The sequence below is a fragment of the Megalobrama amblycephala genome, linkage group LG17 (genome assembly GCF_018812025.1).
Source record: "Megalobrama amblycephala isolate DHTTF-2021 linkage group LG17, ASM1881202v1, whole genome shotgun sequence".
NCBI lineage: Eukaryota > Metazoa > Chordata > Actinopteri > Cypriniformes > Xenocyprididae > Megalobrama > Megalobrama amblycephala.
Window position 1 is genome coordinate 3,436,776 of NC_063060.1, and position 27,856 is coordinate 3,464,631.

At 36.2% G+C, this 27,856-nt stretch overlaps 2 protein-coding genes and 1 long non-coding RNA gene across 3 annotated transcripts in view; 1 reads left to right on the top strand and 2 right to left on the bottom strand.

Annotated features, from left to right (window-relative positions):
- The window catches only part of LOC125251155, a 63,297-nt gene extending 56,761 nt beyond the window's left edge, over window positions 1-6,536 (top strand). The window contains exons 2-3 of the long non-coding RNA XR_007180931.1: window positions 4,559-4,724; window positions 6,411-6,536. This is a non-coding gene — a long non-coding RNA (uncharacterized LOC125251155). The remainder of the gene's footprint in view (window positions 1-4,558; window positions 4,725-6,410) is intronic.
- On the bottom strand, window positions 3,082-18,229 carry abhd8a (abhydrolase domain containing 8a). Its single transcript, XM_048164107.1, has 5 exons — window positions 17,820-18,229; window positions 10,047-10,811; window positions 6,469-6,639; window positions 6,121-6,337; window positions 3,082-3,665 (listed from the first exon to the last, which is right to left on the bottom strand). The coding sequence occupies exons 2-5, from the start codon at window positions 10,796-10,798 to the stop codon at window positions 3,423-3,425; spliced, it is 1,383 nt and encodes a 460-aa protein (XP_048020064.1). The 5' UTR covers window positions 10,799-10,811; window positions 17,820-18,229; the 3' UTR covers window positions 3,082-3,422.
- A 2,559-nt stretch (window positions 18,230-20,788) lies between these two features.
- On the bottom strand, window positions 20,789-27,471 carry LOC125251387 (cathepsin Z). Its single transcript, XM_048164378.1, has 6 exons — window positions 27,272-27,471; window positions 24,925-25,088; window positions 24,658-24,837; window positions 24,122-24,272; window positions 21,620-21,785; window positions 20,789-21,360 (listed from the first exon to the last, which is right to left on the bottom strand). Exons 1-6 carry the CDS (start codon window positions 27,400-27,402, stop codon window positions 21,247-21,249), a joined length of 906 nt encoding a protein of 301 aa, XP_048020335.1. The 5' UTR covers window positions 27,403-27,471; the 3' UTR covers window positions 20,789-21,246.
- Window positions 27,472-27,856: the final 385 nt, after the last annotated feature.

The following is a 27,856-nucleotide window of genomic DNA, read 5'->3' on the forward strand; positions in this document are numbered from 1 at the left end:
ACTCGCAGTTAACAGTTTACAAAGAGTAACTGTTTTGTCCACGCTTTCTGATTATCGTTGTTGTAACGTTTTGCGCATCCATCGACTGAAACATACATTATTTGAACTCTGTCTGTCTGTTTTCCACGTTGCTATTTTAAACAAACCATATTAACCAATAGATGCGTCGTCATTCGAGATGGACCGCGGTGCAAGTGCGTACCTAACCGTAAGTGGAGAACCGTAGGGTTCGATTTTTTACTGAAAACCGTTGCACCCCTAATACATATATCCGAGTCCTGATCGGGAGGTAACGTCCGATTCCGATCGAGTCTGAAACCACGTGATCGGGCCTGGACATCCCTACTTTATATGACCAAATTCTGACTATATCTCACAAATCTGACTTTATATCACTCAATTCTGACTTTATAACTCACAATTCTGACTTTATAACTCGTATTCTGACTTTATATCATGCAATTATGACTTTAACTCGCAATTCTGACTTCATATCATGCAATTATGACTATAATTCGTAATTCTGACTTTATATCACGCAATTCTGACTTTATATGACCCAGTTGTGACTTATTAATTAATTAGTCTAGTAAGTCATATTTTGTCAGAACCTTTTTTGTTTAGTTGTATTCAGAATCGTGGGAGAATCATGATCTCTATTTGAAACTAAAAAAATTCTCATTTTATCCAGAATCGTGCAGCTCTAGTGGACTCTAATATAGTTATCGTTAAAGTTATCTTTCTTGGTGTGAACAGACCTTTAGGTAGTACAGCCACAGCAAATGCATAGGCAAGTTTTTGTCAAAAGCACATAATAGTTTTTGTTTTCTAATTCACAGGAGTGACTGCAATAAAATGTGCATCCTCTGCACTGCATTACAATGAAAATGTATATGCAAGTAACATTTAAATAGATATTCTGGGTTTGGTGCAACTTTAGCTGTATGAACAACATCTGTCAGAACAAATCATTTTTGCATGTACAGTAATGCACTTTCAATGGAAGTCTATGGGGCACTATATAAAATATACACCATTTTGAATATATAGCCACAAGACTTAAACATCATACAGTACATGTTAACGCTGTGAATCACTGTTATTTCCATTATTATGACCATGTAAAATCCAGTAACACTCCACAGACTTGGATTGTACAGTAAGTGCATCACTGTACAGGTAAATGTAGTTTTTGCTAGAACGTTCTCTCTGGTAACACTGGTGTTGAGCTGATGTTAAACACTGACTTCAGCTGTAATCGCTGTAGACAAACTCATTTCCCATGTAATCCAGTCCAGAACATCTCCTTCAATCCTTCTATCAATCACACAGTAATCATTTAGCGGACTGTAAGGTCTACTTAGCAGCACATCAAAAAAGAAAAAAAAAGTGTAGACTTCCTTCTGTTGAAGTAGAGTTAAGTCAGTATGTTTTATTGTTGTAATGTGCGGACTTATTGTTAAAATGGGAATTTGCAGTTATACCACTGTTCAAAAGTTTGGAGTCAGTAAGATGATTTTTTTTTATGTTTTTGAAAGAAGTCTCTTAAGATCACAAAGGCTGAAAAATACAGCAAAAACAGTAATATTTTTACAATTTAAAATAACTGTTTTCTATGTGAATATATTTTAAAATGTATTTTATTTTTGTGATTCAATGCTGAATTTTCAGCATCATTACTCCACATGATCCTTCAGAAATCATTCTATTATGCTGATTTGCATACTGCATTTTTTAAGAATTCTTTCATGAATAGAAAGTTCAATAGAACAGCGTTGATTTGAAATAGCAAACTTTTGTAACATTATACGTCTTTAATGTTAATTTTGATCAATTTAATGCTGAACAAAAGTATACATTTCTTAAATTTGACACCAAACCTTTGAACACTAGTGCATTTCTTTTTAAACTGCCCAAGTTGTGGCGCATCAGCTCCGATATGAGGATGTTTGAATCATCTTTCTTGTCTGTGTCCAATTATTATTAATATAATAAATATCTAAAGTGTGGATTCAACATTGTTAAAATAAATGGACATTTGTTAATTACATAAATACCTGAAAATTTGTCAATTCATGTGATGTTTGACTGCTTGCGTTGCATAAACGTTCAGTCATGTCTTTGACGTGCACGTGTGCAATTATCTCCCAATGATGGGCGGGTCACACGGACCAGACCTCCTGTGCTTAATCCATTTTGCTCTTGACTACCTGTTTCCATGGTAACCGGCCAGAGGCGTGCAGAAGCCACCCTGTTATTCTTTGCATAGCCAGACGGTCTGTCCTATTTAGCTTAACTGCGTTGTGTTTTCACACTGCACATGATTGGATCAACCTGATGATCAGATTCTAGATTTTTGTGCAGTCGGGTTTCGAACACTTACAGCTGTGTATCTGAATGCACTGTGATGCTATAGCTTATATCCTGTTTTTCCTCAGCACCGTGTCATATTTTGGCCAGCAGCATCATTATAACTCTCTCTCTCTCTCTCTCGTGTATCTGCTCTAGTGCCCGACTTTCTAGTTGCTAAGAGACAAACAAGTGCCTACTGGCATTGCGACGGTCGATTTCCATGTGATGTTTTTGCTTGTCCTGTATCATGTGAACCGACATCTGTTGTTTAGTTGTTAAATTCATACAATTTGTTTCAAGTGAAATAATGTGTAGCTAGCATGTGTTCGTTTACAGTACGTTATCTTATTCTTTCAAGGAGTTTTCAGATGTTTTAACAGAATTGGGTGTTTTATACGTCTGTTTTCTCTTGAGCTCCAAGCGATGGGTTTGTTTTATAAGGGAAGACGTGTTAAAATGTGTTGATCTCAATATTAGTACTTGTATGACTGAGTTAATCAGAACGCATGACATTGAACACGGACTCTGTACAAACGTCCTTTAAAGTCAACATGAAAGCGACCCTATTTACATTGTGCACAATTTGTGCATGCCATTTTAAAGTAAAAGCCGCTCTTTGTAATTGTTCTGGTACTGTATGCAACAGCCATTATGTCTTATTATGGAAGTAAAATGGGTCATTTCATGTTGAGTTTAAACTCTCTCTTGGGTTGGATTGTTTTTTTAAAAAAATAACCTCTTTCTCATAGTTCAGTCCCGCCTGGACACACTTGATTTCGGACATCCAGTCCTTTTGTTTAGACAGCACAAGAAGGAAAGATATTGTCCAAAGGTAGCAGAGAGATACAAAGGCATCGTGATGTCATAAACCATCATTATTGGTTTAAAATCAGCTGCTTCTTTTTTCCCTTCATTGCTAGAGTCTCTTTGAACCCGTGAATCTTTCTCACCCCCGTCTCGACACCCGCTAGGGCCTTCTGACCAAAAATCAGCTCTCAGCCAAGGTGACGGTTTCAGCCTGCCATCAACAGCCTTCTGATTGGTTTACCCCACAAACGTCAATCATCAGGTTACTTGTTAAGGGGCTTGTTGACCTTGGGTGTCCCCGTGACGCTGCCATTGGCGACACTGAGCGTCTGGACGGGCGTGGCGTTGTCGGCTGTGGTCTGCTCAGCTGTTACCTTGTCCTTTTTGGAATTGTCAGGTTCCCAGAGGAAAAACTCGTGCAGGAGCGTGTTGACCGTTTCTGGGCATTCCATCATCACCATGTGACTGCCTTCCTCGATGACTTTGAGGAACGCAAACAAGAGGATCTGAAACAAAGACATGAAAAATATATATTTTTATGAAGTATTTTATAAAAAGATTATTTTATTATATTATGTATTTATGATATTGTAGAATATTATATAACATATATATTTAGATGTACTGTGTATCTATAGAATTTATATATAAATCATCATATAACTTAAATATTTGCAAACAATTTATAAAAAATATTTACATACTGTTACAGTATTTTATGTATTTATATAAATATTATTTTAATATAATAAATAATTAAAATAAATTGTTATATATGTGTTTAAAAATAAATATATCACACAAACACATATGTGTGTGTATATAAAATAGACATGTAAATGTTTATGTAAATAATAAATAATAAAATATAACATTTTAAAATTTGTGTATACATCTAATTTAAATACTATATAAATAATTTATTTGGATGTTTATATAAAACATTACATACTTTACCAAAATGTATATTTTATAATGTATTTTATATAAAAGTTATTTTAATATAATAAAGAAATTTAAAAATAAATATAATAAGTAAAATAAGTAATAGACACATTTGTAAATGTTTATGTAAATAATGCATTTATGAAATATACAATTTTTAAATGTATGTGTAAATATCTAATTTATATGTAAATTACATATAATTTAAATACTATATAAATAATACACAATATTAATTTAGATTATATATATATATAAGTTAGTTACATATACTGTAAACTATCAAAAATATTTAAATTATAATATAAATTAAAAAACTAATGTTAAACTTATGATTATTTTGTATGTTTGTATATCAGTGATGGTTCAGTCGAAGTTTCATTTTTGCATTTTCTAATAAAGTTAAAGCACAGCTTTGCAGAAAAGCTCAACTTTAACATTTGTGTGCCTGCAGGAGGTCCTGACTGACTTCAGCAAGAGTTACAGCAGAACAATGAGATGCCAGTGTTTGATTCAGAGCACATCTGCATGAGGACACGTGTGATGCTCCTCAACTCATGAACAGCCCATTACAGCACAGAGACACTGTTGTGTTGATGAGAGAGAGCCGTGAGTCATGAGTGAGCCAACATCGCACTGTTACACCTCCATTGATCACACACTGATTACAGTCAAAGGCTGCATCCTAATTCATACTATTCATCCTGCATACATGAGATTATATTTTTGTGAATCTGTTCTGCTAACATTTTACCACACAATCAAAAATTGATGCTACGAGGGTATGACGTCACAGTGAGTCACTGCGGTCACATCACTGTTTTCTGTAGAGCTGCTTTATAGCTGAACTGAACTCATTTCATAATTGATGTACACAGTTATTGAACCAAAATGAACTGATTTCAACTGAATAATGAATGTTTACTATCTGCTTTACAGCAGAATTTAATTCTGTTAGCATCATTGAATTATTTTCCTGTTTACCCATGCAAAGCTGTTGTATTGAGAAAAGCGCTATAGAAATAAAATGAAGGTTACACCCACTGAGTGGCAGCATTAGTGTTCAGCTTAAATGATGCGAAAACACACAAAACACATCTAAAATGGGGGTAAAATCATACCCTAGGTTACATATTGTATTGACAACTCATCAGTTAAATATTTACCATCTTATATTCTGCACAACTGTAAAGTTTTTGTCAGCATTTATAAAAAAAATAAAATTAAAATAAACATTCATTATGATGAGCATTGTGTTCTACAAAGAGGAATGGTTAGATGTTAGACAAACAGTTTTCCTTACTCTCGGCAGGAAAGAGACGTCATTGCATACCCTCTTTTATATAAATTATATACACATCTAAATAAATTATATATATTAATATATAATAAACTATATTTTGCACAAAGATGCAAATGTGGCTTTTTTAGGACCATAAGAGTTTTTGCACTGTGACATTATTTTCAAGACAATTCTGACAATAAATCCTCAAAGTTGTCATGCTTTACTTTTGAGTTTAATGTAATTCTCATTATTCTCAGGGGTGAATCTCATTAGATTATCAGTATTGAAGTACCGTATTTTTACTGTACTTCAGTAATCTATGACTGCAATATGACAAAAATGGTAGTACATTAAATACTGCTTTAATTTAATTTGCAAAATAAATTTAATTTTATTTGCAAAAAAATTCTAAAAATAGGCTTCATTTTTTTGTTGTTTTTTGTTCCCTTGATTTGCTAAATCGTGTGCACAATTTATAAATCGAGGGAACAATTAGTTAGTAAATTGCGTGCACGATTTAGCCTACTATTTTTTTCCTGCATGTCATGTGTAGGGCTCCGTATATTTTTTTCTTTTGATTTTGAGTTGAATTATGACTTGGACTTGTTCTTAACAGGTTTCAGGAGCTCACCAGCAAAAATCTTGCATAATAGAAGTATGTGATTTGTGACGCAGCCAAAGAAAGCCCCATCTTGATATTACAATCACAGCACAATCTGATTTGCACAAACCTCCGCCATCCGCTGATCCTCTTCAACTGGCACAAACTTGTCATACATGCCGTGCACCAGCAGTATGGGTACGGTCAGCTCAGCGTGGTAAACTTCGTCCCCCTCCGGCCAGTACTGACCGCTCATCATTGCTCGCAGAACGAATGGCGAGACGTTAAACGCGTTTCCCTCTTTCAAAAGCTGCTTCTCTTTAGCACCCTGCCTGGCGAAACCAGCTCTGTGTGGAAAAAACAAGAAGAGACAGATTTTATTTGACATGCTTTCTAACAATGACTGTGTACTTTTTGCAGAAGTCATTTTCAACCCGTCACAGAAACCATAGAAATGTGACATGTCGTGGGGTCTTACTTGAGGAAGCTCCAGGCGAGGCAGGGAGACAGACAGTGAAGGACGCAGGAGGGCAGCTGGAAGATGGAGCACAGGCTGGGTTCCAGCGCCGTGGGGCCGCCTCCATTGATCATCACCACCTTATGCACCTGCTCCGGATACTCGTGTGCCAGGAACGTACAGAACGACACCCTTTACAGGAACAAAATGGTCATCCAGGGTTAGCAATAATTGCACATAAAAACTTGCCAGTACGAGAAACAGGCTTCTGAGAATTATAGAACTGTTCAGTTAATGCAACAAAAATCATAAAGTAAACTTCAATTTAACCTATGCTTATGTGGATTGAAGACAATGAAATTAATTCTCATCTTAAAACTTCTACATAGTATGTTTCTGCACTTAGTGTAAATAGCCTACAATAGAAAACAGTTATTTTAAAGGTGCCCTAGAATCAAAAATTGAATTTACCTTGGCATAGTTGAATAACAAGAGTTCAGTACATGGAAATGACATACATTGAGTTTCAAACTCCATTGCTTCCTCCTTCTTGTGTAAATCTTATTTGTTTAAAAGACCTCCGAAGAACAGGCGAATCTCAACATAACACAGACTGTTACGTAACAGTCGGGATCATTAATATGTACGCCCCCAATATTTGCATATGCCAGCCCATGTTCAAGGCATTACACAAGGGCAGCCAGTATTAACGTCTGGATCTGTGCACAGCTGAATCATCAGACTAGGTAAGCAAGCAAGGACAATAGCAAAAAATGGCAGATGGAGCAATAATAACTGACATGATCCATGATTACATGATATTTTTAGTGATATTTGTGAATTGTCTTTCTAAATGTTTCGTTAGCATGTTGCTAATGTACTGTTAAATGTGGTTAAAGTTACCATCGTTTCTTACTGTATTCACGGAGACAAGACTGTCGTTATTTTCATCACTTGCAGTCTGTATAATTCATAAACACAACTTCATTCTTTATAAATCTCTCCAGCAGTGTGTAATGTTAGCTTTAGCCACGGAGCACTATCAAACTTATTCAGAATCAAATGTAAACATCCAAATAAATACTGTACTTAAATTATTTGATGCATGCATGCAGTATGCATGACGAACATCTTGTAAAGATCCATTTGAGGGTTATATTAGCTGTGTGAACTTTGTAAATGCACTGTATTATAGTGATGTGTCGTTCTTGAACGATTCGTTTATTTTGAACGAATCTTTAATGTGACTCGGGAAGAACGAGTCGTCTCGGGGGGTGATTCGTTCAGTCGCACATGTGCAATATTCTACAGGTTCTGTACTGCTAGAAGTAGTTCACCTGATGATTCAATTGATTAGTTCATTTCATGAGTCTTTCGGGTTTTGAGTCGTTCCTTAATCACGTGACAGACCCATACACTATGCTGTGTGACCCAAGCGCATTATATTTATTAGTAAATAACGTTAACTCTCCAGTTTTGTTTGAGTTTGTGTTACAACTGTTAAAGCTGAAGTTATCATAACCTTGATGTTTTAAACTAACATTAATAATTCAAATTCAAAATGTTATTTGCTTTTAATTTATGTCATTATGTCCTTTTTGAGCAATCTTCTTATACATATATTAGACCAATATGTCAAGTCTGCCTAGGAAAAGCAATTATTATAACTCAAAATTGGAGTAAAAATGAACAAACTAGGCTATAAATACTTTGTATTGTAGGCTTGGATTATTATATTATTATATAGCCTAGTGTTTATTTACAGATAGACAGTCAAAAAGATAAATTAATCAATATTTTATTTATAACAGGGCTTTATTTATTTATAATAACACACCACAGATCCCCAAGAAACAGTAACAAAAACAGTGACAGAAATGTCAGAAATAGCGTATGGGTCTGTTACGTGATTAAGGAACGACTCAAAACCCGAAAGACTCATGAAGAGAACTAATCAATTCTCTTTCCGGCTCAGAATGCATTGATTTAGCATGGGACTGCCTGTCACGTCATTAAGGAATGACTTAAACCCGAAGACTTGTCAGACAAGAGGTGAGGTGAGCTTAATCAGCTTGTCATAAACTGAAGACCCAGGTAATGAATTAATCATTTCTGAATCTTATAGCATTGTAGTTTTGTATTGTTTGTAGTGGGATCAACGTTTGCATAAGTAGTAGATGTGTTGGGGAAGTAACACGTAACATTTTAATTACATTTTGCTAAAATGAACGAAATGAACGAAATGACTCGAAAAAAGATTCGTTCATTTTGTTGAACGAGACTCAAAAGTCCGAGTCAGTAAAATGATCCGAACTTCCCATCACTACTGTATTATCGTCGAGAGCTCAGGGGGGCAGGGAGCGCGTAATTTAAAGGGACGCGCGCTGAATCGGTGCATAGTTAATGATGCCCCAAAATAGGCAGTTAAAAAAATGAAAAAAAAAAAAAATCTATGGGGTATTTTGAACTGATATATATATATATATATATATATATATATATATATATATATATATATATCAGAGGTTGCGTTAGACTTGCGTTTCGCCGTCATTTTGATGGACAGGATCGTAAAAAAATCCATCATAATCAATAATTACCCATTTAATAGCTTCTGATTTCGTCTACATTTTTATTCACAAACTTACAGGATAAGCAAATAGGAATAGCTATGCATTTATTTATATTATGAAAAGAAAGTTAAAGACTGCGTCACTTCTCAGTTTTCATCTTGAACACTTGTAATGGATTGTGAGTGAATGCGATCATCCTTTCCTCTTTACTACACAGAACGAAATAAACATGAATGAAAATCAAAAAATATGTTGAAAGATACAGTAGCATACCAAAATCTGTATCACGTCAGTTCAATCAGTGTTGCAAACAATGTCACGTAACGTTATACCTCAGAAAAGCCATTCGTTGACAATAAACTTAGTCAGCAAGAAAAATACCAAAACTTAATTAGCCAAGCATGCATAAGTAACTTTATTATTATAAAATTGATTTAAACTGGGTGCTCGTCTGTGTGTAATCAAGCGCATCGTTTTCATTTTATTCTGGAGATTGAACTCGCGCTCTGCTGCCACACTGGAGCGCACTCACCACCTACTGGACAGGGGTGGGAATTACAGTCACAAGCTACATAATCTGTCAAAATGACGGACGGGCTGCAGATTTATTCCGTCACTTCTAAAAAAATTCCATCAATGACAGAAAATTTTCGATTAACGCGACCTATATATAATGTCACACTACCGCCGGTGACACTCCACGACCACGGTGGCGCGCTTGTTATGCCTACCGTCACAGCTCTAATAGATATGTTTATGGGTAATCTCTCAACCAGTGTCTCAACCAAGGAAAGACATCAATAAAACAGCTTGAGAATAATATATCACATAGCATTACATTTACCTCAGGCCAGTCATTCAGTGTCCACAGCATGTTAGTTCACTAGAGAAATGAACTCTAGAGGGAGTATTTCACTAGATATATGCACTATATTAGCCTATATATTCATTATATTTAATTTACCTGTTAGTAATGTCTTATTTAATACATGTTTAAATAAATTTGGGTTTAAATGCAGTGCCTACCCGTATGAGTGACCAATGAGGATGTTCCGTTTTCTCGCATATCTCTTGAATATGGCCCGCAGGTCCTCTGCGAGGGCGTAGAAGGTGTACGCTGCCGCTATCTGAGGGGCAGTGCTTGCGCCGTGTCCTGCCAAATCAGGGGCGATGACCTCGTAGCCCAGCCGTGAAAAGAAATCCAGCTGCCTCCCCCAGATGTCCAGTGAGCCGCCCACGCCGTGAATGAAGAACAGTGCCACGTCCGAATGCGTCCCCTTACAGCTGCTGATGCATCGCTCCGTATCGATCAGCACAGTGCGTTTGGGTTTCCGTCGTCGCCGTCTAGGCGGAGGAGCAGGTTTCTGCTGGTCAGAGGTGGGAAGAGGCGGAGCGGGTTTGGGATCCGGGGAGGACGGCGCAGTGGTGTAATCGGACAGCTCCACCTCGACCGTGCTGCACTGTTCCACGTCTCCGTTCTGACAGTGCAGGATCTCGGAGTGGAGAACGTCGCCCAGGTTCTCGATCACCAGCTGGCCGTTGCGGTACACCGTGATCTTGCGCTTGCAGTGGACGCTGCTGCTCGGCTCTGGTTGCGCCTCTGTAGTTGCAGACCGTTCGGGGAGGATGTGGCGCACACGCAGCACCCGACCCGGCTTCACCTCCACGAACTCGAACCCGTCAGCAGGCTTGCCGTCAGATGATTCAACCGGCAACACAACGCTGGTCGTCTTTCCCATCAGACAGCAAAAGATGCTCTCAGTGATGCTGGTCAACATGCCGCTGGTTTACCTGAAGACACATAATTACAATTACAACCATTTACTCTTAAAGGGGTCCTTGATTATGATTTCACTTTTTTTAACTTTAGTTAGTGTGTAATGTTGCTGTTTCAGAATAAACAACATCTGCAAAGTTACATTTGAACAATGTAAGGCTGAACACCGTTACTGAGAATCCTCATTTTGGCTGCGTGAGATTCTCCAGCTTTGTTGTTGTTGAGCTGTTAAAGCTCCGCCCTCTTCTGGAAAGGGGGCCCGGGAGCAGCAGCTCATTTGCATTTAAAGGGACACACACAAAAATGGCGTGTTTTTGCTCACACCCAAATAGGGGCAAATTTGACAAGCTATAATAAATGATCTGTGGGGGATTTTGAGCTGAAACTTCACAGACACATTCTGGGGACACCAGAGACTTATATTACATCTTGTGAAAGTGGTATTATAGGTCCCCTTTAAAATTGAAGTGAGTATCAAGTCCTTCCCCTTTTATTATCTCTTGTTGAGTATTTATTCAAGTCATACAAAATGTAATTTTAACCTTTTTACATTTATGTTCTAAACATAAGTTCCTGGGGCCGGAAATATTAAGAAAAGAATTTGTAAGAGTTTTTACACTTCTTAAGTCTAGTTATTGACTAAATTCTCAAGTAATTCTCATAAATTTTTTAAGAACATCCCAATTTTTAAGTATTTTTGTCTTGTTTTCGAGTACAAATATCTAATCATTAGTATGGTGATTAGGGCTGTCACTAACGATTATTTTGGTAATCAAGTAATCTGTCGATTTTGTTTATTAATTGAGTAATTGGATAACTTTTTGCAATAAAAATAGTCCTAAATGAACAATAACCTGTAAAATAACTTAAAATACATAGGTATAATAACAATAAAGCAATAATAATTGGTTTAGATAAAGTATCAAAAGCAAGTAATCATATTATCAACACTGTTAAAATACATAATATACATGAATCAAAATACATTTTGACACTTGAGAAGAAAAATGACAAAAGAAATCAAGAAAAAATATCTTCCAAAGGGGTAAGAAAAAATTCCCTTTGAATTAAGTTTATTTTTCTTACTCCATTGGCAGATATTTTTTCTTGTTTTATGCATAAACTCACTTAATTTTGATACATTTTTCATTAAACAAACTTAATATTGTATGTAATTTTGCTTCTCAAAATTTATCCTGATTTATGAATGTTTAGATAGAAAATGTTTTTTTTTTTTTTTAGTGTAGCTACTGCTTATTATAAACATCCTACAATATAATCATATAATGCATACCAAATGTACAATATGCTAAAATAAAATATTGTGGTAATAAAATCTGTTGAAATGCTTAATACTTGAAAAAATACAGTAAATGCATTAATCATCTTACCTTTTGGGATTTACCCTAACTTTTAGAGGTTTTTTAGAGGAACTTTTTTTCTGGAATACAAAATATACTTCGCCTTTTTCTTAACTTAGAAAATAAGATGAAAATAGTAAAGAATTTTTTTCATCTTCAGAATGTTTTGTGAATCTGGCCCCAGTTTGTCTTCATAATATTTCATTAAAATGTAATAACTCAGATTTTAATAATGACCTTTTGGCTGATATTACCAAGTCCTTGTATATTTTTTAACAAATATTTTCATAGAGATACTTGTTCAAGAGCAATTTGTTCAATCGCTTCCCCATGAATAAAATCAATGCATCTTCATATTTTTTTTCCTCATTGAATTTCTTGTTTCACTCAGAAGTAAAATGATCACACATTTTCTCTTCAGAACCAAAGGGACTGTTCACAAACCAGAGACGTTCTGCACTTTATCCAGGATTAAGAGGAAACCAGTCCATGTTGTTCTGCTACCGATTAACTTTCACTCAGTTTGGCGAGTTTAAAGCTTCCTAACATCATTTTAGCTCCTGTTGCACTAATGCAGTGTAATTTCGTTACGGTGGATATTGTCAGACCCTCTAGTCTTTTTGTGGAGCCGCACAAAAGAAGCGCTGCATTGCCGTTCCTGCGAGCAACAGTGTGACAGCTGCTGTCAGCAGTGCTTTCACAGAGACACCATGAAAAATGCAAACAACACTGCAGAGAAAGATCCAGAGAGCCCTGACGCACAAAGACACTTTTTGATATGGAAGAAATAAGATCTCTTCAGTGTCTCAAATGTTTCTCCTAAACAGCAAAGACATCAAGTAGTTAGGTGTTTCCTCATGGAAGAAACTCCACTCGAGTTTCAGAAGAGATCACAGCAAAGTCTGCAATCAAATCTCAATATGATCTAAAACACTTCTCATCTGTTCACATTAATTTTTCAGCTCTATACTGTATGACAACTATTGACTCACTTCTTCATTATTTCCCTAAGAACTTTTAGAGGAAACATCTGAGGCAAAATGGCTCCTTCATGGAGATATATCACCATACCATTAAGTATCCATGAGCTTTAAAAGAGCAACTTCTGAGCATATAAACTCCTCTGGGAGTGTGAGATACTATAGAAGTAAGTAATTTTAAAATGCACAAACACTCACCCATGCAAATAATCGCAGCAAAAGCAAGTTACAGTGGGAACAGACCGAGCCGCATGTTGCCGATGGCATCCTAGTAGAGAAGATGATTCACATTGTGACCTAGACATGGATCTAAAAATAGCCCGGGCACTTCCAATGTGCTTCCCTTGGGTACTAATGGAGAAAGCTGCCTGTATTGAACGTGACTACAATAATACCTGCATACAAATGAATACATCTATATACTGTGATTGTTTCTTAGAAGTGAATGAGGCTTCCGAATCCTGTTACTGCTGTTGAATATTTATTACGGTCGATTTCTGTGCCGGCTAGATTAAATATAGTCATATCGAAGGCAATGAGACATCAAAACAGACAGCTGGTCAGTATGTGTTGGATGCATCCTAGATCAATGATGTACATAGACTCTAGACTAAATTATTAGTGAGCATGTGGCATGACTCAAATTATAATCGGGCCAGAAACAGTTGCTTGATTGTGTGGCTGAAATCACAGAAAAAAATGCTGCTGTATTTGTACTGAAAAGATTATCAAAAATTCATAAATAATTACAAAGAAAACACATTAAAATAAACATTCAGAAAGACTGAAATAGTATTTTCTTGTAAAACACTCAAATAATCCATTTTATTTACTACTTGGAAAAATATTTTTCGTATTATACATATTATGTAAAATATATGTAAATGTACACAAAGATTAATTATTTTCTGGTTTAAGAAAGATTGTAGCTAGAATTGTCATTGCAATATAATTTACTATTTAAATGTAAATATAATGTGTAATATGTAAACGTAAATACATAGAAAGGAGAATTATTTTTTGGTGTAAAGAAATTGTAGCTGTAACTCATATTGCATCATAATTTCATAAGGAAATGTAAACAAACACTTTAAAACCCGATAAGTTACGGTAACTCAAACCATTTGAGGAGACAGATTGCCTTAAAACATTTAAACACGTCAACTCATATACATTGTTAAATTAACTTCTATTTTAGTGCTGGCTTAGTCAAACATTAGAGTAAACTCAACTTAAAGATTTTAAGTTTATTTTCACACAGTTTGAATTCAGGTAACAAATCTAATTAAGTCTTAACAACTATAGCTACTAAAACGGTTTGAGGAAACCGATTGCCTTAAATGGTTTAAGTTCATCAAACTCAAATCTAAACATCGAACGTTTTGTGTTTTTAAGCCTCCATTTGTAGATCTAGTTCTTCACTTGTTCGTCTCTCAGCAGAATTTTGTTATCTGACTCACTACAGAAGCAGTTTCTCCACTGGGATGCAACTCAACATCCCTCCATGTTTTACTGGTGCTTGCTAATATATTCACAGTCATCAACTCTATACTCTGTCTCGCACTTCTGAAATGTTTTCCTTGTCTTTCACAGACCTATCAGTCAGCGAGCAGCTTTGACAAAGGAAGTGACACGTTTATGACAAGCTGAACAACAGACGCAGCAGCTCTGAGCTTCCTGGTCTGCAGCCAGAGACGCCAGCAAACAGAAACAGGATCAGTCATCATTAACTCCATCTCTTTCTGTCCTCACTGGCCCTTCACCTGCTCTGTTTTTCTCAGATTCATCTCGAGGGCCGATACATTATTCAGACTCAGTGAGGGAAGGTTTTTAGCAGTGATGTATTATTAATCAAAGGAAGAGCCGGTGCTGGTCTTGTCCTGCTGTTTTGTGCTTTTAAGACACAATAATTATATATTTTTATATATCAACCACTTATAACTGTAATCAGACTAGTCACTGAGATCATATACTGTGTTTTTAAAATATATTTGGACACACTACACTTAAAATTGTTGGAAAAAGTGTAGAGAAGCAACATTTGAGACTGATATTTTGTATCTAATTCAATGACATTCTGGCATTTTTAAGTGTCCAGATGTTGTTTGGGGTTATTGCATATTCAGATTTACAGTGGTAGTTTTGTCTCGGGTTTCGTGAACATCATTTTAAGACTTCCCCGCATTTGTAAAGACCTTTTGGGATCCTCTAGGAATTGCTGTTTTTGCTAGAGAGATACTGTTGCCCCGGCAGCTTCTGCAGCGGAGAAAGTGTCGACTTCAGCACCTACGCGAAAATCAATGCCTCAGGCTGATTCTGCCATAGTAAATCTCTGGGAATTATGCAATGAAGTTAGAGCTCCATTTTTAAAGCAGAATGTCCGAGAACTTCTGTCGGTCAAACACAAGGACACATGGTTAGTTTTTCAAATGCAGATTCCATTATCTGATGCAAATGAGATACCCGAGATGAAATTGAGTAGTTTTGCTCAATATTTATTTACAACTGACTTTGAAATCCAAAATCATTTATTATCCATTAAAGGGGATTGTAAAATGCCCTTTTTACAAGATGTAATATAAGTATCTGGTGTCCCCAGATTGTGTCTGTGAAGTTTCAGCTCAAAATCCCCCACAGATCATTTATTATAGCTTGTCAAATTTGCCCCTATTTGGGTGTGAGCAAAAACACGCCGTTTTTGTGTGTGTCCCTTTAAATGCAAATGAGCTGCTGCTCCCGGCCCCCTTTCCAGAAGGACACTGGACATTTCTGAATGGTTAGTAGATAAATGTATGTAGTTGCTGTGGAGCTGATTCAACTCATCGACTAGCATGTGCCGTCATGTTAATCTTTTGTTCAAATCCAGCGTTGAATTGACCCTCGTTTGTGAAGCAGTCCGGCGTAAAATGGCGGCATGTCAACAACACTCTACTACAACAACTCTTCCTCTTCTCTAAAGCAGCCCAACATGGCCCCGCCCCCTTTGTTGTGTGTTCTCGGGGGCGGGGTTTATGTAAATTTTATGGTTAGTGATGTCACCAACCTGGGAAGAAGCTCGTTGTAGTCCCTACCAGCCGTTTGTTGTAGTCCTTAAAAAGCGATTTCTGTAAAAGAAAATATCTCCCTTTGCATTGAACTTTGAGTGTCGTAACTTTGCAGATGTTGTTTATGCTCAAACAGCAACATTAAAAAAGTGAAATCAAAATCAACCACCACTTTAAGTCTTTTTGTAGGTTTTGGGGGTGATCAGTTGATTCCAATAATCTCAAAATTGCCAATTTTCAGCTAATTAATCAGCCTGGGAGTAAAATAGGCTGCAATTGCTGTTTTATCATGATATCTCAGTCTTTTAAAGTTATACAAAAGCTTTATATAGGAACAGCCAGAAGCACAATGCCATAGAAGACCAAAGATGAACAAACATTTTGAGGTTGAGCAGATGATGACAGAATTTTTCGTCTTTGGGTGAGCTATTTCTTTATACCGTAAGGTGGCTAGAAAAACACTGATAGCAAGTTCAGTATCCGATGCAACAGTGAGTGATTTACAGAGAGAGGGGAGGAAAACATCGATCCTGCCAATTAGCTAATGATTCTCCTGCATCAGGTGCTGTTTACCACATCTCCACAGGGAAGCTAATTAAAGCTGAAGTTGCACTGGAGAGACGCACAAAGAGGAAAATCCTATCTAAAGGAAACTTATTAGTATGCAGTAGCACTTTTCCCAATGCAGCTTTACAAAGAACATTGTTTACATACCTTTTATTTTAAACAATAATTCGTCTGATTATGATTATTATCAGTTATGTCATTGCATACTTTTTCACGTTGCAGTTTAAATAATAAAAGCATCAAAGTAAAAGCCCACTTGCATGAATCAAACCTACAAGAAGTTAAACCCATTTCTTAGACACAGCAGCATTCAATGACTATTTGTTGCAATGATCAAGCTGTTCAGTCCCCATTTGTACCAATATTACACCATTCCTTGTGTATTCTGGTCAGTTATGTTTTGACTTACTGTATGAATGCACTTATTGATTGATTTTTACCCTGGTCTTGCTATTGAATGACAGTGGCATATAATATTTCACATGAAAGAAACAGTTCTATTCGCACATGAAGCCAAAAGCGAACTCTTGCATGCATTGCCCCACATTTGGCGAGTGGGAGTGTGTTTTGGTGTGTCATCATTCAGTCTGCAATGCAGAATTGGAGTGTGTAGGCAGACTGTTGTACAGTACGGTGCTTAGTAACCTACATCAAGAACACTATGTACAACCGGCTCGTTATCCACATGGGTTTAACTGTGCTGTCATTGAAGCATGCTTAATATGCAAGTCATTAAATCTAAGTAAGGATGGTGTTTTAATAAATGATGCACTGCAATGCATCACTACAACCCCTCTAGTTACAATAACGCCTCATTAACCTTAGAATTGTTGCAGTCATTGTTAATATTGCCTTCTTGCATCCTATAGAGCAGGTTTCATCATGCGCAACAATGTAACAGTTCTGAAAACATCAATGGCATTGATTGATTGGTTGCTGCGCAACGCATGTAGCAGGGATGCAGGTCTGCAAAACGCACTGCATACATACAGAATCACACTTTAATCTAGAGACAGTTAAATAGCATGCAACCTTACGTTATGCATATGATTATGAAATATGATTCTTACCTGGATCGATGCCTGTGAGACGAATCGGATTTGTAAGCGCACTAAATAATGCACCAAATTTTCTTGCAGGGTTTATGATCTCTCGAAACACAATGCAAGCAATTAAAATACATCTAAACTGTTAATTCAACCCACTAATGTCATTTAACGGATTCTGCAGAGCAGATGATTTGGCATCCTCATTCTAATCTAGATTTGAGCCATTCAAATCAAATGTAAGCAAACGCTTTCGGGTGCAGAGAGATCAGAAGATGCATGTAAATAATAAACGCGGTCTGATGGCATCCAGAGTTCAGAACAGAAGAGGGCTGCGCCTCTCAGCATCCTCACGGCTGGGTAATTATCCACCCCAGTGCCCTTGTTTTCTCCTGGAGTCGGAAACCATGTCTTCGTGTTCTGTTTGATTGACAGGAGATGTAACGAACTGTAGGGTTTCCTGCAGTGAGGTTTGACCAATACAGTGTCTTGTAGTGCTGTTGCTATGCCCAGATGCGAGGGAAAGCAAAAGCGCACCAGTTTATAGCTCAGACAGCACATATACACACATATATATATAAACAGAGTAAAATACTTTTTAAAAGGATTTAATGTCAGTCTCTTCCAAATATTTTTATGTTAGCCTAAATTGAAGCAAAACACATTTTTCCGTGGTCTACCTTTGACATGTAAATGCATAGCCTAATAGTCATACGTTATGGCAATACTATACGTCCTATTAGAGCTGCACAAATCTGGATAAATTGAGAATCTTTTTTTTTTTTTTTTCAAATAGAGATCATGATTCTGAACAGACAGCTAAACAAAATATCATGCAATTTTCTGGTTCTGACAAAATGTTAATTGCTGCAGTCTACTTAATCAATTTGAATGAATTCTTATTTTTAAAAATCGGTTTGAGTGAATGATTCAATGACTCACTCATAAATACTTCACTTGTTTTATTACTGGATGAAGCTGCACTTTTGTAGCCTGACTACGTCAGACTTCCTACTTCCGCTCAATTTCATTTCGCTTCTGTACTCAGTCTGATACAGCGTCAGAGCTTTGTGTTTGCCACCGGTCTGGAAACAGCCGGGCCAATCAACGAACAGAGGGCGGGCTGAGAGCCGTGACGTAGATGCTAAGCGCCGAGTTTTACATTGTAGGTTAGAGAAATCGAAAACCGAAACGACCGCGGAAATGGGAAACGAGACACGGGATGCAAACTTCGGGATGCATTAACTTCGCATAATCTGCAAAAGTCGTTTACAGCCATGTTCACTCCGGTATTTCGCTCACATCATCATGTGTTTACAACAGGTTTACAGTGGAAGTTCAATCATAGATTTGAGTTCGATGCATGATGTCTGTGCTTCGATGCGGCTGTACAGGCGGATAACATACGTCATAACTAAACGTATCTGATTGGCTTACGGGTAACCAATGATTTTAAACTTCAGACAAGCGTCCCCTAGCGAGAGAGAAAACACTTCTCTATTATGCCATTCCAGACTCTGTCTACGAAGCAAAGTGAAGTAGCAGAGTCTGGTATTACCAGGCTAGCACTTTTGAGCAAATCTCTTGAATGAATGATTCAATGACAAATACATTTTTTAACAGTCACATGTCGCCACCTACTGGTGTTATTGATACAATCTTTGTTTGAAGCGCCAAGTCACTTTCAAAAGGATTCGCTCTATTTTGATTGCTGCTATAGACATCAGTGTTTATATCCAAGCTATAAACTTTTATCCCAGTACTTTTGTGATAATTTGAATGTTTGTAACACAGAAATAACGATATTGTGTGGTTGAAAAGACTGTTTGTGAAGCTGTTTCATACCTACCTATACATGATAAATGCTCTCTCTGGCTCAGCGGCAGAGCAAACACACATTTAAATGTTCTGTTGTGATTTTGTCAAAGACAGGCAAATCGTGGTCATTTAGGAATTAAATCGCGTGGTGTGGGTCAAGTCAAGTCACCTTTATTTATATAGCGCACAATGTAGATTGTGTCAAAGCAGCTTTACAGTGATAATAGGCAAATCATTTTGGCTGCATAGCAGCTCTTAAAGAAAATGGTGTCATTGTCCAGCTTAAATTCAGTACTGATTATTCCATTGATAAAAATCAATAGTTATTAATTTAGGTAATTTATCTATATATCAGCACTGGAGAAAACAGTGATGTCATCATCCAGCTCAGTTCTCTTCGCATACAATGATGTCAATGCAGGAAGATCAAAAAGATGGTTGGAAGCAAGATTGCAGAATGGTGCATTACAAATAAAATGTTGGCCTATTATTATTATTAGACCTACTATTATTATTGTCTGTAATTCTCATTAGTCCGAATAATGGTTCTTATTAAATTATTACTGTGTGTGACCCTGGACTACAAAACCAGTCATAAGGGTCAATTTTTTGAAATTGAGATTTATACATAATTTGATGATCTGAAATAAGCTTTCCATTGATGTATGGTTTGTTAGGATAGGACAATATTTGGCCGAGATACAACTATTTGAAAATATGGAATCTGAGGGTGCAAAAAAATTTGAATATTGAGAAAATCACCTTTAAAGTTGTCCAAATGAAATCCTCAGCAATGCATATCCACTCACAAAAATCAACTTTTAATATATATATATATATATATATATATATATTCAAATTATATAGGAGTCTTCAACCTTTTTCTGACCCCTTGCTTGATGTATAGAGAGATGGAATATGGACCCAAAGTACTGTTGCATTGTATATAATATACACATATATTCATGTTTTTACATACTTTATGATTTGTACATTGCAAAGCTACTAAAATAATTATTACTGAGATACAGTCATGGTCGTATACATTTTACTTTACATTTAAAACTTTTTAAAACTTAATTCTTCTTCTTTCTTTTTTTTTTTTTTTGAGTGAAATATGCCCCAGGGAATTATCAGGTTAGATTCACTCTATGACTGGAATAAAGAGAGACGAACAAATAAAAATAAATTTAATTGTAACCGCTAAAAGAGTACAGAATTGTAACAACAAAAATAATAAAGTACAATTATAGAGAGAGTTCTAATTTATGATGTGCAATATTTTAAAGAGTTACCAACCTCTACCACTCTTGTAGTATTTGGCAAGTGTTACAGAGTGATTTGTAATAAAATAATCAAGTGAATTGCATCATGCTTGGTATCACTTAATAGCATATTATCCTTCATTTCCATTCTCAATTACATACACTCTTACAGATTTGATTTAAGGTTTAAAAATTCAAATATGGCACATCTCCCATGTTTGATATGACAACAATGAATTACATCCTGAACAATTCGTTTATATTAAAAAATAACTACAGCAATTAAAAGTAACAGGTTCATAGCCTCTGATAGCAGGGCAGTTTCAGTGTATGAACATCATGGTTCTATGAGAGGAATTGCTCCAGATCTACGTAACGATTGGGTCTCCATACGCACAGTTGTGCTCAATGGCGAGATTGTACCAGTTGCCTTTCCCTCCCTTATATGCACTGGTGACAATCCTGGCCCAGCCCGACTCGCCCTATGAGAGATAAAACACACAATATAATCACAGCCATAATTAACATCCATATGCATGTTCAAGAAAAGATTTATTAAATGCATGGGGCAATCAGCACAGTTTCTCCTTGCAGTATGTTGACGCACCAAATGAGGGTGAGTAATTGATGACATAATTATTTCTTTGAATTTTCTTTTCTTAAATCCACAGGCCTCAAATGAGTGTGGTAAAGCTGAACAGGTCAGACCAAAGCCCTCAGAGGTCCTGTAAATCTACTAACCCAGAACTCGCCCCAGGAGTTTCTGACGATCCAGTATTCGGTCCCGTCCTCTGTGACGCCCCAGCCCGCCACTGAGATGATGTGATTCGGAACAGAGACAATGTGAAACTCAGCAAAAACCCCTCCGTCATACGCCTCCAGGCCTTTAGTGGCCATTATTGCACAGCTACAACACAGAGAAGCAAATAAACTGTTTCAATCCAACTGCATGAAAATTGAAATTGAAACCAACTAACTTTACCCTCCAAGTCAAACTTATTACTATATAATAAAATTGATCTAATAACTATCTTTGAACCAGCCTATTCCTGTCCTGATAACTAGTGAATCCTGTTCTAATTAACTTCCTTTGAGTAGCTTGTGACCTTTCACTCTATCAGACATCATAGGCCCTATCATACACCCAGCGCAATGTCACATCAGGCACGACGCAAGTGTTATTTGCTAGTTTCAGCCCGACGCAGTTATCATTTTCACATCCAGCACCCATGTTGATTAAATAGCAAATGCACTCGCACCCATCTGTTCCCTCATGGGCGTGCTGGTCTGAAAACGAGGTGTGTTCATTGTTGGCGTGTTGCTATTTTGATGCAACTGAAATGGACTGTGCCATTGACCAACAAAAACTTGCTCTAAAGTCAATGGCGCAGTATTTTTTTTGTTATTTAAAGATTGCGTTAGTAACATGCACCTACAGGCAGTGAACAACGTGCATACACTCTGTTTGTTATACACACAAACATGCAGCAGCACACAAACATGTCAAATATTAAAAATAAAATGATTACAATGTAAAAGATTATTATTATGTACATAAAGATAAAAATGCCTAATGGATAGTCATTGCATGTATCAGAATTACCTATTTACAGTAATGACAAATGAAACTGGCTAATTATTTGACCAATCGTAGCAGTACACACATGTATTTAAACGGACTCGTCAGGTTGATGGTGTCTATATTCTGCCATGTAAATAGTGAATCCGACATGATGCAAGCGCACCTGGCTTTTAAAGGGAATTGGCGGATGAGACTCTGATTGCACGTTACGCCAAAAACACATCCATGACTCATTAAGAGACTAGGTACAACCCTTTTGGACAATGCGCCTGGTGCACTGACCATTTTTTCCATCGTTAAACTAGCAAAAGTGGATTCGGACATGCCCTGTGCTTAAATCGTTAAAATAGGGCCTCATATTTTTATTACTTATGACTTTAAAGGTGCCCTAGGACCAGTTTTTACAAGATGTAATATAAGTCTAAGGTGTCCCCTGAATGTGTCTGTGAAGTTTCAGCTCAAAATACCCCATAGATTTTTTGTAATAAATTTTTTTAACTGCCTATTTTGGAGCATCATTAACTATGCACCGATTCAGGCTGCGGCCCCTTTAAATCACGCGCTCCCTGCCCCCCCAAGCTCTCGACGATAATACAGTGCATTTACAAAGTTCACACAGCTAATATAACCCTCAAATGGATCTTTACAAGATGTTTGTCATGCATACTGCATGCATGCGTCGATCATGTGAGTATAGTATTTATTTAGATGTTTACATTTGATTCTGAATGAGTTTGATAGTGCTCCGTGGCTAAAGCTAACATTACACACTGTTGGAGAGATTTATAAAGAATGAAGTTGTGTTTATGAATTATACAGACTGCAGGTGTTTAAAAATGAAAATATCGACGACTCTTGTCTCCGTGAATACAGTAAGAAACGATGGTAACTTTAACCACATTTAATAGTACATTAGCAACATGCTAACGAAACATTTATAAAGACAATTCACAAATATCACTAAAAATATCATGATATCATGGATCATGTCAGTTATTATTGCTCCATCTGCCATTTTTCGCTATTGTTCTTGCTTGCTTACCTAGTCTGATGATTCAGCTGTGCACAGATCCAGATGTTAATACTGGCTTGTCTAATGCCTTGAACATGGGCTGGCATATGCAAATATTGGGGGCGTACATATTACATATTAATGATCCCGACTGTTACGTAACAGTCGGAGTTATGTTGAGATTCGCCTGTTTTTCTGAGGTATTTTAAACAAATGAGATTTACATAAGAAGGAGGAAGCAATGGAGTTTGAAACTCAATGTATGTCATTTCCATGTACTGAACTCTTGTTATTCAACTATGCCAAGGTAAAATAAATTTTTGATTCTAGGGCACCTTTAAATTTGCCAACGTTTTGATTAATGACCCCTTTTTTCCACAGGGAAGCTGTCTTCTCCTGTTTAGGGTCAAATAAACGTCATTAGCTGAAGAGACGCATCACACAGAATTCAATTTTTTTTTTTTTTTTTTTTTTAAACTACCTAAAAAAATAGAATAAAACAAAAAGTCTAAACATTCTAAAATCTGACAACCATGTTCAAAACTCTTCTAAAATAGCTGGATTGAAATCCCCAAGCCTCAACAGTAGGCCATTTGTGGCTCACTACTTACATTTATTTCAAAATTAAAATTAGGGGTGTAAAACTCACCTGATTGGCCCATTTTTGTAGATCTCAGCCTTCATGTGGTCTCGTCCTGAGACGTCTCCATAGTCTCCGACTTTCCACACTGTATAGTTTTTAATTATGGAGCAGGAACCAAAGAATGAACATGTACCACACTGATTAAATGAGTCACATTCTGCAAAACAAAAGTCAGAAGAGGAATACGACATAATTTTTAAATCTTGCAATGTACTTCACTATTACAATGTGCATAATATACAAGAGTAATTAGAGCATGATTAAACATTACGTGCACTTTCAAATGTACTTACAGTGTACTTACCAAGAAATTACTGAATAATATAAGGTAACTACATGAGTTAAGATTAGGTTTAGGGGTAGGTTCAGGACTAGTACCAAGTTATTGTAATTACTACAATAAGTATATAGTATGTACTTCCGTAACAGGACTGCAAAATAAAGTACCACCAAAGACTTAATGCAAGTTGCATTAATCTAAATGTTGTAATGATATAAACTGCTTTTATATGTAACTCATAGCAAAGAGTTTGGTGTCTTACTTTGATTTCGAGCTTGATAATTATTGCAGGTCTCATCAGGAATGCCCCGCTCATTTGCATATGCATAAACGCCCATATGATCTCCTCCATAGCATGACCCCGCCCCGCCACAGTCAATCACATTCTGCACGGACAGGTAAGCAGAAGGCCACGCCCCTTTCCTCTTGATGTTTATGCGATCTGATTGTGGATGAAAGCACAAGATACGTGTTTGTTTTTCTCTAGTGTACTCTTTATTACTGTACTCTGTTGTAGTGTTCTTCTCACCTGCGAGTGCGCTGGTGGAGCCCATGGCCCAGCATGAGCCGCAGTACTGTGGGATGTGTTGGTTGCGTGTGATGCTTACAAAGTTTTTGCCATCAATGTTACGCCAGTCCCAGGAGGCGGGGAGATCAGAGGCGTTTACATATTCATGAGGCCGGGGATACGTCCTAAAACATGCATGAAATATTACAATTATTACATCACCAGTGTCATATCAGTTCAATAAATGACACTGACAACAGAAGACAAAATAAAGGTCAGGTCAAAATAAAGTTAGTGCCTTTTAAGTTTGATTTAATACCTATATTATACTGTACCATAGCTACTTCCTATATGCAGTTCCTTTTACCCTGACAAAACATAAAGTGACGGTGCCAGGGTGCTGTGATTGTATCAGATTGAAATACAATTGTACTCTGATATACACCATGTTGAATGCACTGCAAAAAATATTTTCTTAGTATGTTTTGTCTTGTTTTCCAGTACATTCTTAAATCAAGATACATTTACTTGAGAAGCAAAATGACTTAAGATACTAAGTTTAGTGCTGTCAAATCAATTAAAGGGTTCGTTCACCCAAAAATGAAAATTCTGTCATTAATTATTACATTAATTCTTATGTTGTTCTGCACCCATAAGACCTTCATTCATCTTCGGAACACAAATTAAGGTATTTTTGATGAAATCCAATGGTTCAGTGAGGCCTGCTTTGCTAGAAAGCATCACAATATCTAGTGATGGGCGATTTCAAAACACTGTTTCATGAAGCTTTACAAATCTTGTGTTTCGAATCAGTGGTTCTGAGAGTGAAAAACTGTCACATAATTTCAGTAAACGAGGCTTCAATACATCATAAGTGTTTTGAAATTTCAATGGTTCACCACAGGGGGGCGTGACTTTGGCAGTTTGATACACGCTCCGAACCACTGATTCAAAACAAAAGATTTGTAAAGCTTCGAAGCTTCATGAAGCAGTGTTTTAAAATCACCTATGACTAGATATTGTTGAATAAAGTCGTTATTTTGTTTTTTTTTTTGTGCACAAAAAGTATTCTCGACGCTTCATATCATTGAACCACTGTAGTCACATGAACTGATTTAAATACGTCTTTAGTAGCTTTCTGGTCATCTGAAAGTGTTAATTGTCTTGCTGGCAATGCAGGCCTCACTGAGCCATCGGATTTTATCAAAAATATCTTAATTTGTGTTCTGAAGATGAACGAAGGTCTTACAGGTGTGGAACGACATGAGGGTGAGTAATGACAGAAATTTCATTATTGGGTGAACTAACCCTTTAATTGTGATTAATTGCATCTAACATAAAAGTTTGTAAATATACAGTATGTGTGTGTGTGTGTGTGTGTATATATATATACCTTTATGTTAGATGCGGATAATTGCAATTAATCGACTTGACAGCACTAAAAGTCTTTTTTTTTTTAATCGAAATTAAGTGAGTTTATGGTTATGCTAAAAATCTGCCAATGGGGTAAGAAAAACAAACTTAATTCAAAGGGAAAATTAGATTATTTTTTTACCCTATTCACAAATTTGTCTTGTTTTAATCAAAAACTCAATTTTGCTTCTCAAGTAAATGTATTTTTGTTTAAGAATGTTTAGATATTTGTGCTGGAAAATGACAAAAACACTAAGTAATAATAATATAGTAGTATAATATATATATATAAAGTATATATACTTTATATATATATACTGCTCAATGTTTCTTGAGCAGCAAATCAGCATATTAGAATGATTTCTGAAGGATCATGTGACACTGAAGACTGACGTAATGATGCTGAAAATTCAGCTTTGCCATCACAGGAATAAATTACTTTGTGAAATATATTCAAATAGAAAACAGTTATTTTAAATTGTAATAATATTTCACAATATTACTGTTTTTTACTGTATTTTTAATTAAATAAATGTAGCCTTGGTGAGCAGACGAAACTTCTTTTAAAAACATTAAAATCTTAGTGGTTCCAAACTTTTGGACTGTACTGTATATGTGTGTGTGTGTATATATATATATATATATATATATATATATATATATATGTGTGTGTGATTAGCCTACCATATTTTACCATATTACATGCAAAAATATGGTAGGCTACATGTAAATAAGATGATATTGCCATTGTAGATGTGGTATCTGCTCAAATAACATGGCATCACTGTCTGTGGTACATGTCAAAAAACATGGTATTACCATGGTATATGTCCTAAAGTACAGGATATTGGCATCGCACTAAAATGACCATAGTACGTTTTGTAAATGGTGTGAATAGGTTTGTTATTGCAAGTAAGTTACAACACAGAGATACAAAAGAGAAATAGTTGCATACTTTATGAATGACGGTCTGTGGTCCTTCATCGGTTTGTAACATGAATCTGAGAGTTGCTGAACTTCAGTGAATCCTGTCGCGAGCACGAACAGCTCGAGGAGAAGAGAAACCCAAAACACAGCAGACGCCATGCTGAATGTTTACATCTGAGTTTGACACTTCAGGAAGAGCGAAACCTAGAGTTCCACCGCCCTCTACAGGACTGGAGAGTAAGTCCTTATTATACTATTTACGCACAGTTTGTATGGAATGGAAACCCATTTCTGCCACGTAATAATCATATACTTTGATAAATCTTAATTATAACATAAAGGTCGATGTAATTACAAAAATAGTCTAAATTATGACATACTACGTATTCATTTTGACTGTCAATTATGACATAAATCGAAATTGACATAATAAATCATAATTATAGCATACTAAGTCATATTTATGAGATAAAAATTCCAAATTATGACATCCTAAATCAAAATTATGACATTAAATGTCGAAATTATGACGTTCTATGTAAATTATGATATGATGGGAGATGTGCCATATTTGAATTTTTAAACCATAAATCAAATCTGTAAGAGTGTATGT

Excerpts from the sequence above, each read along its gene's own strand:
- LOC125251387 (XM_048164378.1), bottom strand. The coding sequence starts at position 27,402 with ATGGCGTCTGCTGTGTTTTGGGTTTCTCTTCTCCTCGAGCTGTTCGTG. Across the intron at positions 24,838-24,924 it reads CTCCACCAGCGCACTCGCAG|ATCGCATAAACATCAAGAGG; the intron begins GTGAGAAGAACA and ends ATCCACAATCAG. Across the intron at positions 24,273-24,657 it reads TTATCAAGCTCGAAATCAAA|AATGTGACTCATTTAATCAG; the intron begins GTAAGACACCAA and ends TTTGTTTTGCAG.
- abhd8a (XM_048164107.1), bottom strand. The coding sequence starts at position 10,798 with ATGTTGACCAGCATCACTGAGAGCATCTTTTGCTGTCTGATGGGAAAG. Across the intron at positions 6,640-10,046 it reads CTCATTGGTCACTCATACGG|GGTGTCGTTCTGTACGTTCC; the intron begins GTAGGCACTGCA and ends GTTCCTGTAAAG. Across the intron at positions 3,666-6,120 it reads AGGATCAGCGGATGGCGGAG|ATCCTCTTGTTTGCGTTCCT; the intron begins GTTTGTGCAAAT and ends TCTTTGTTTCAG.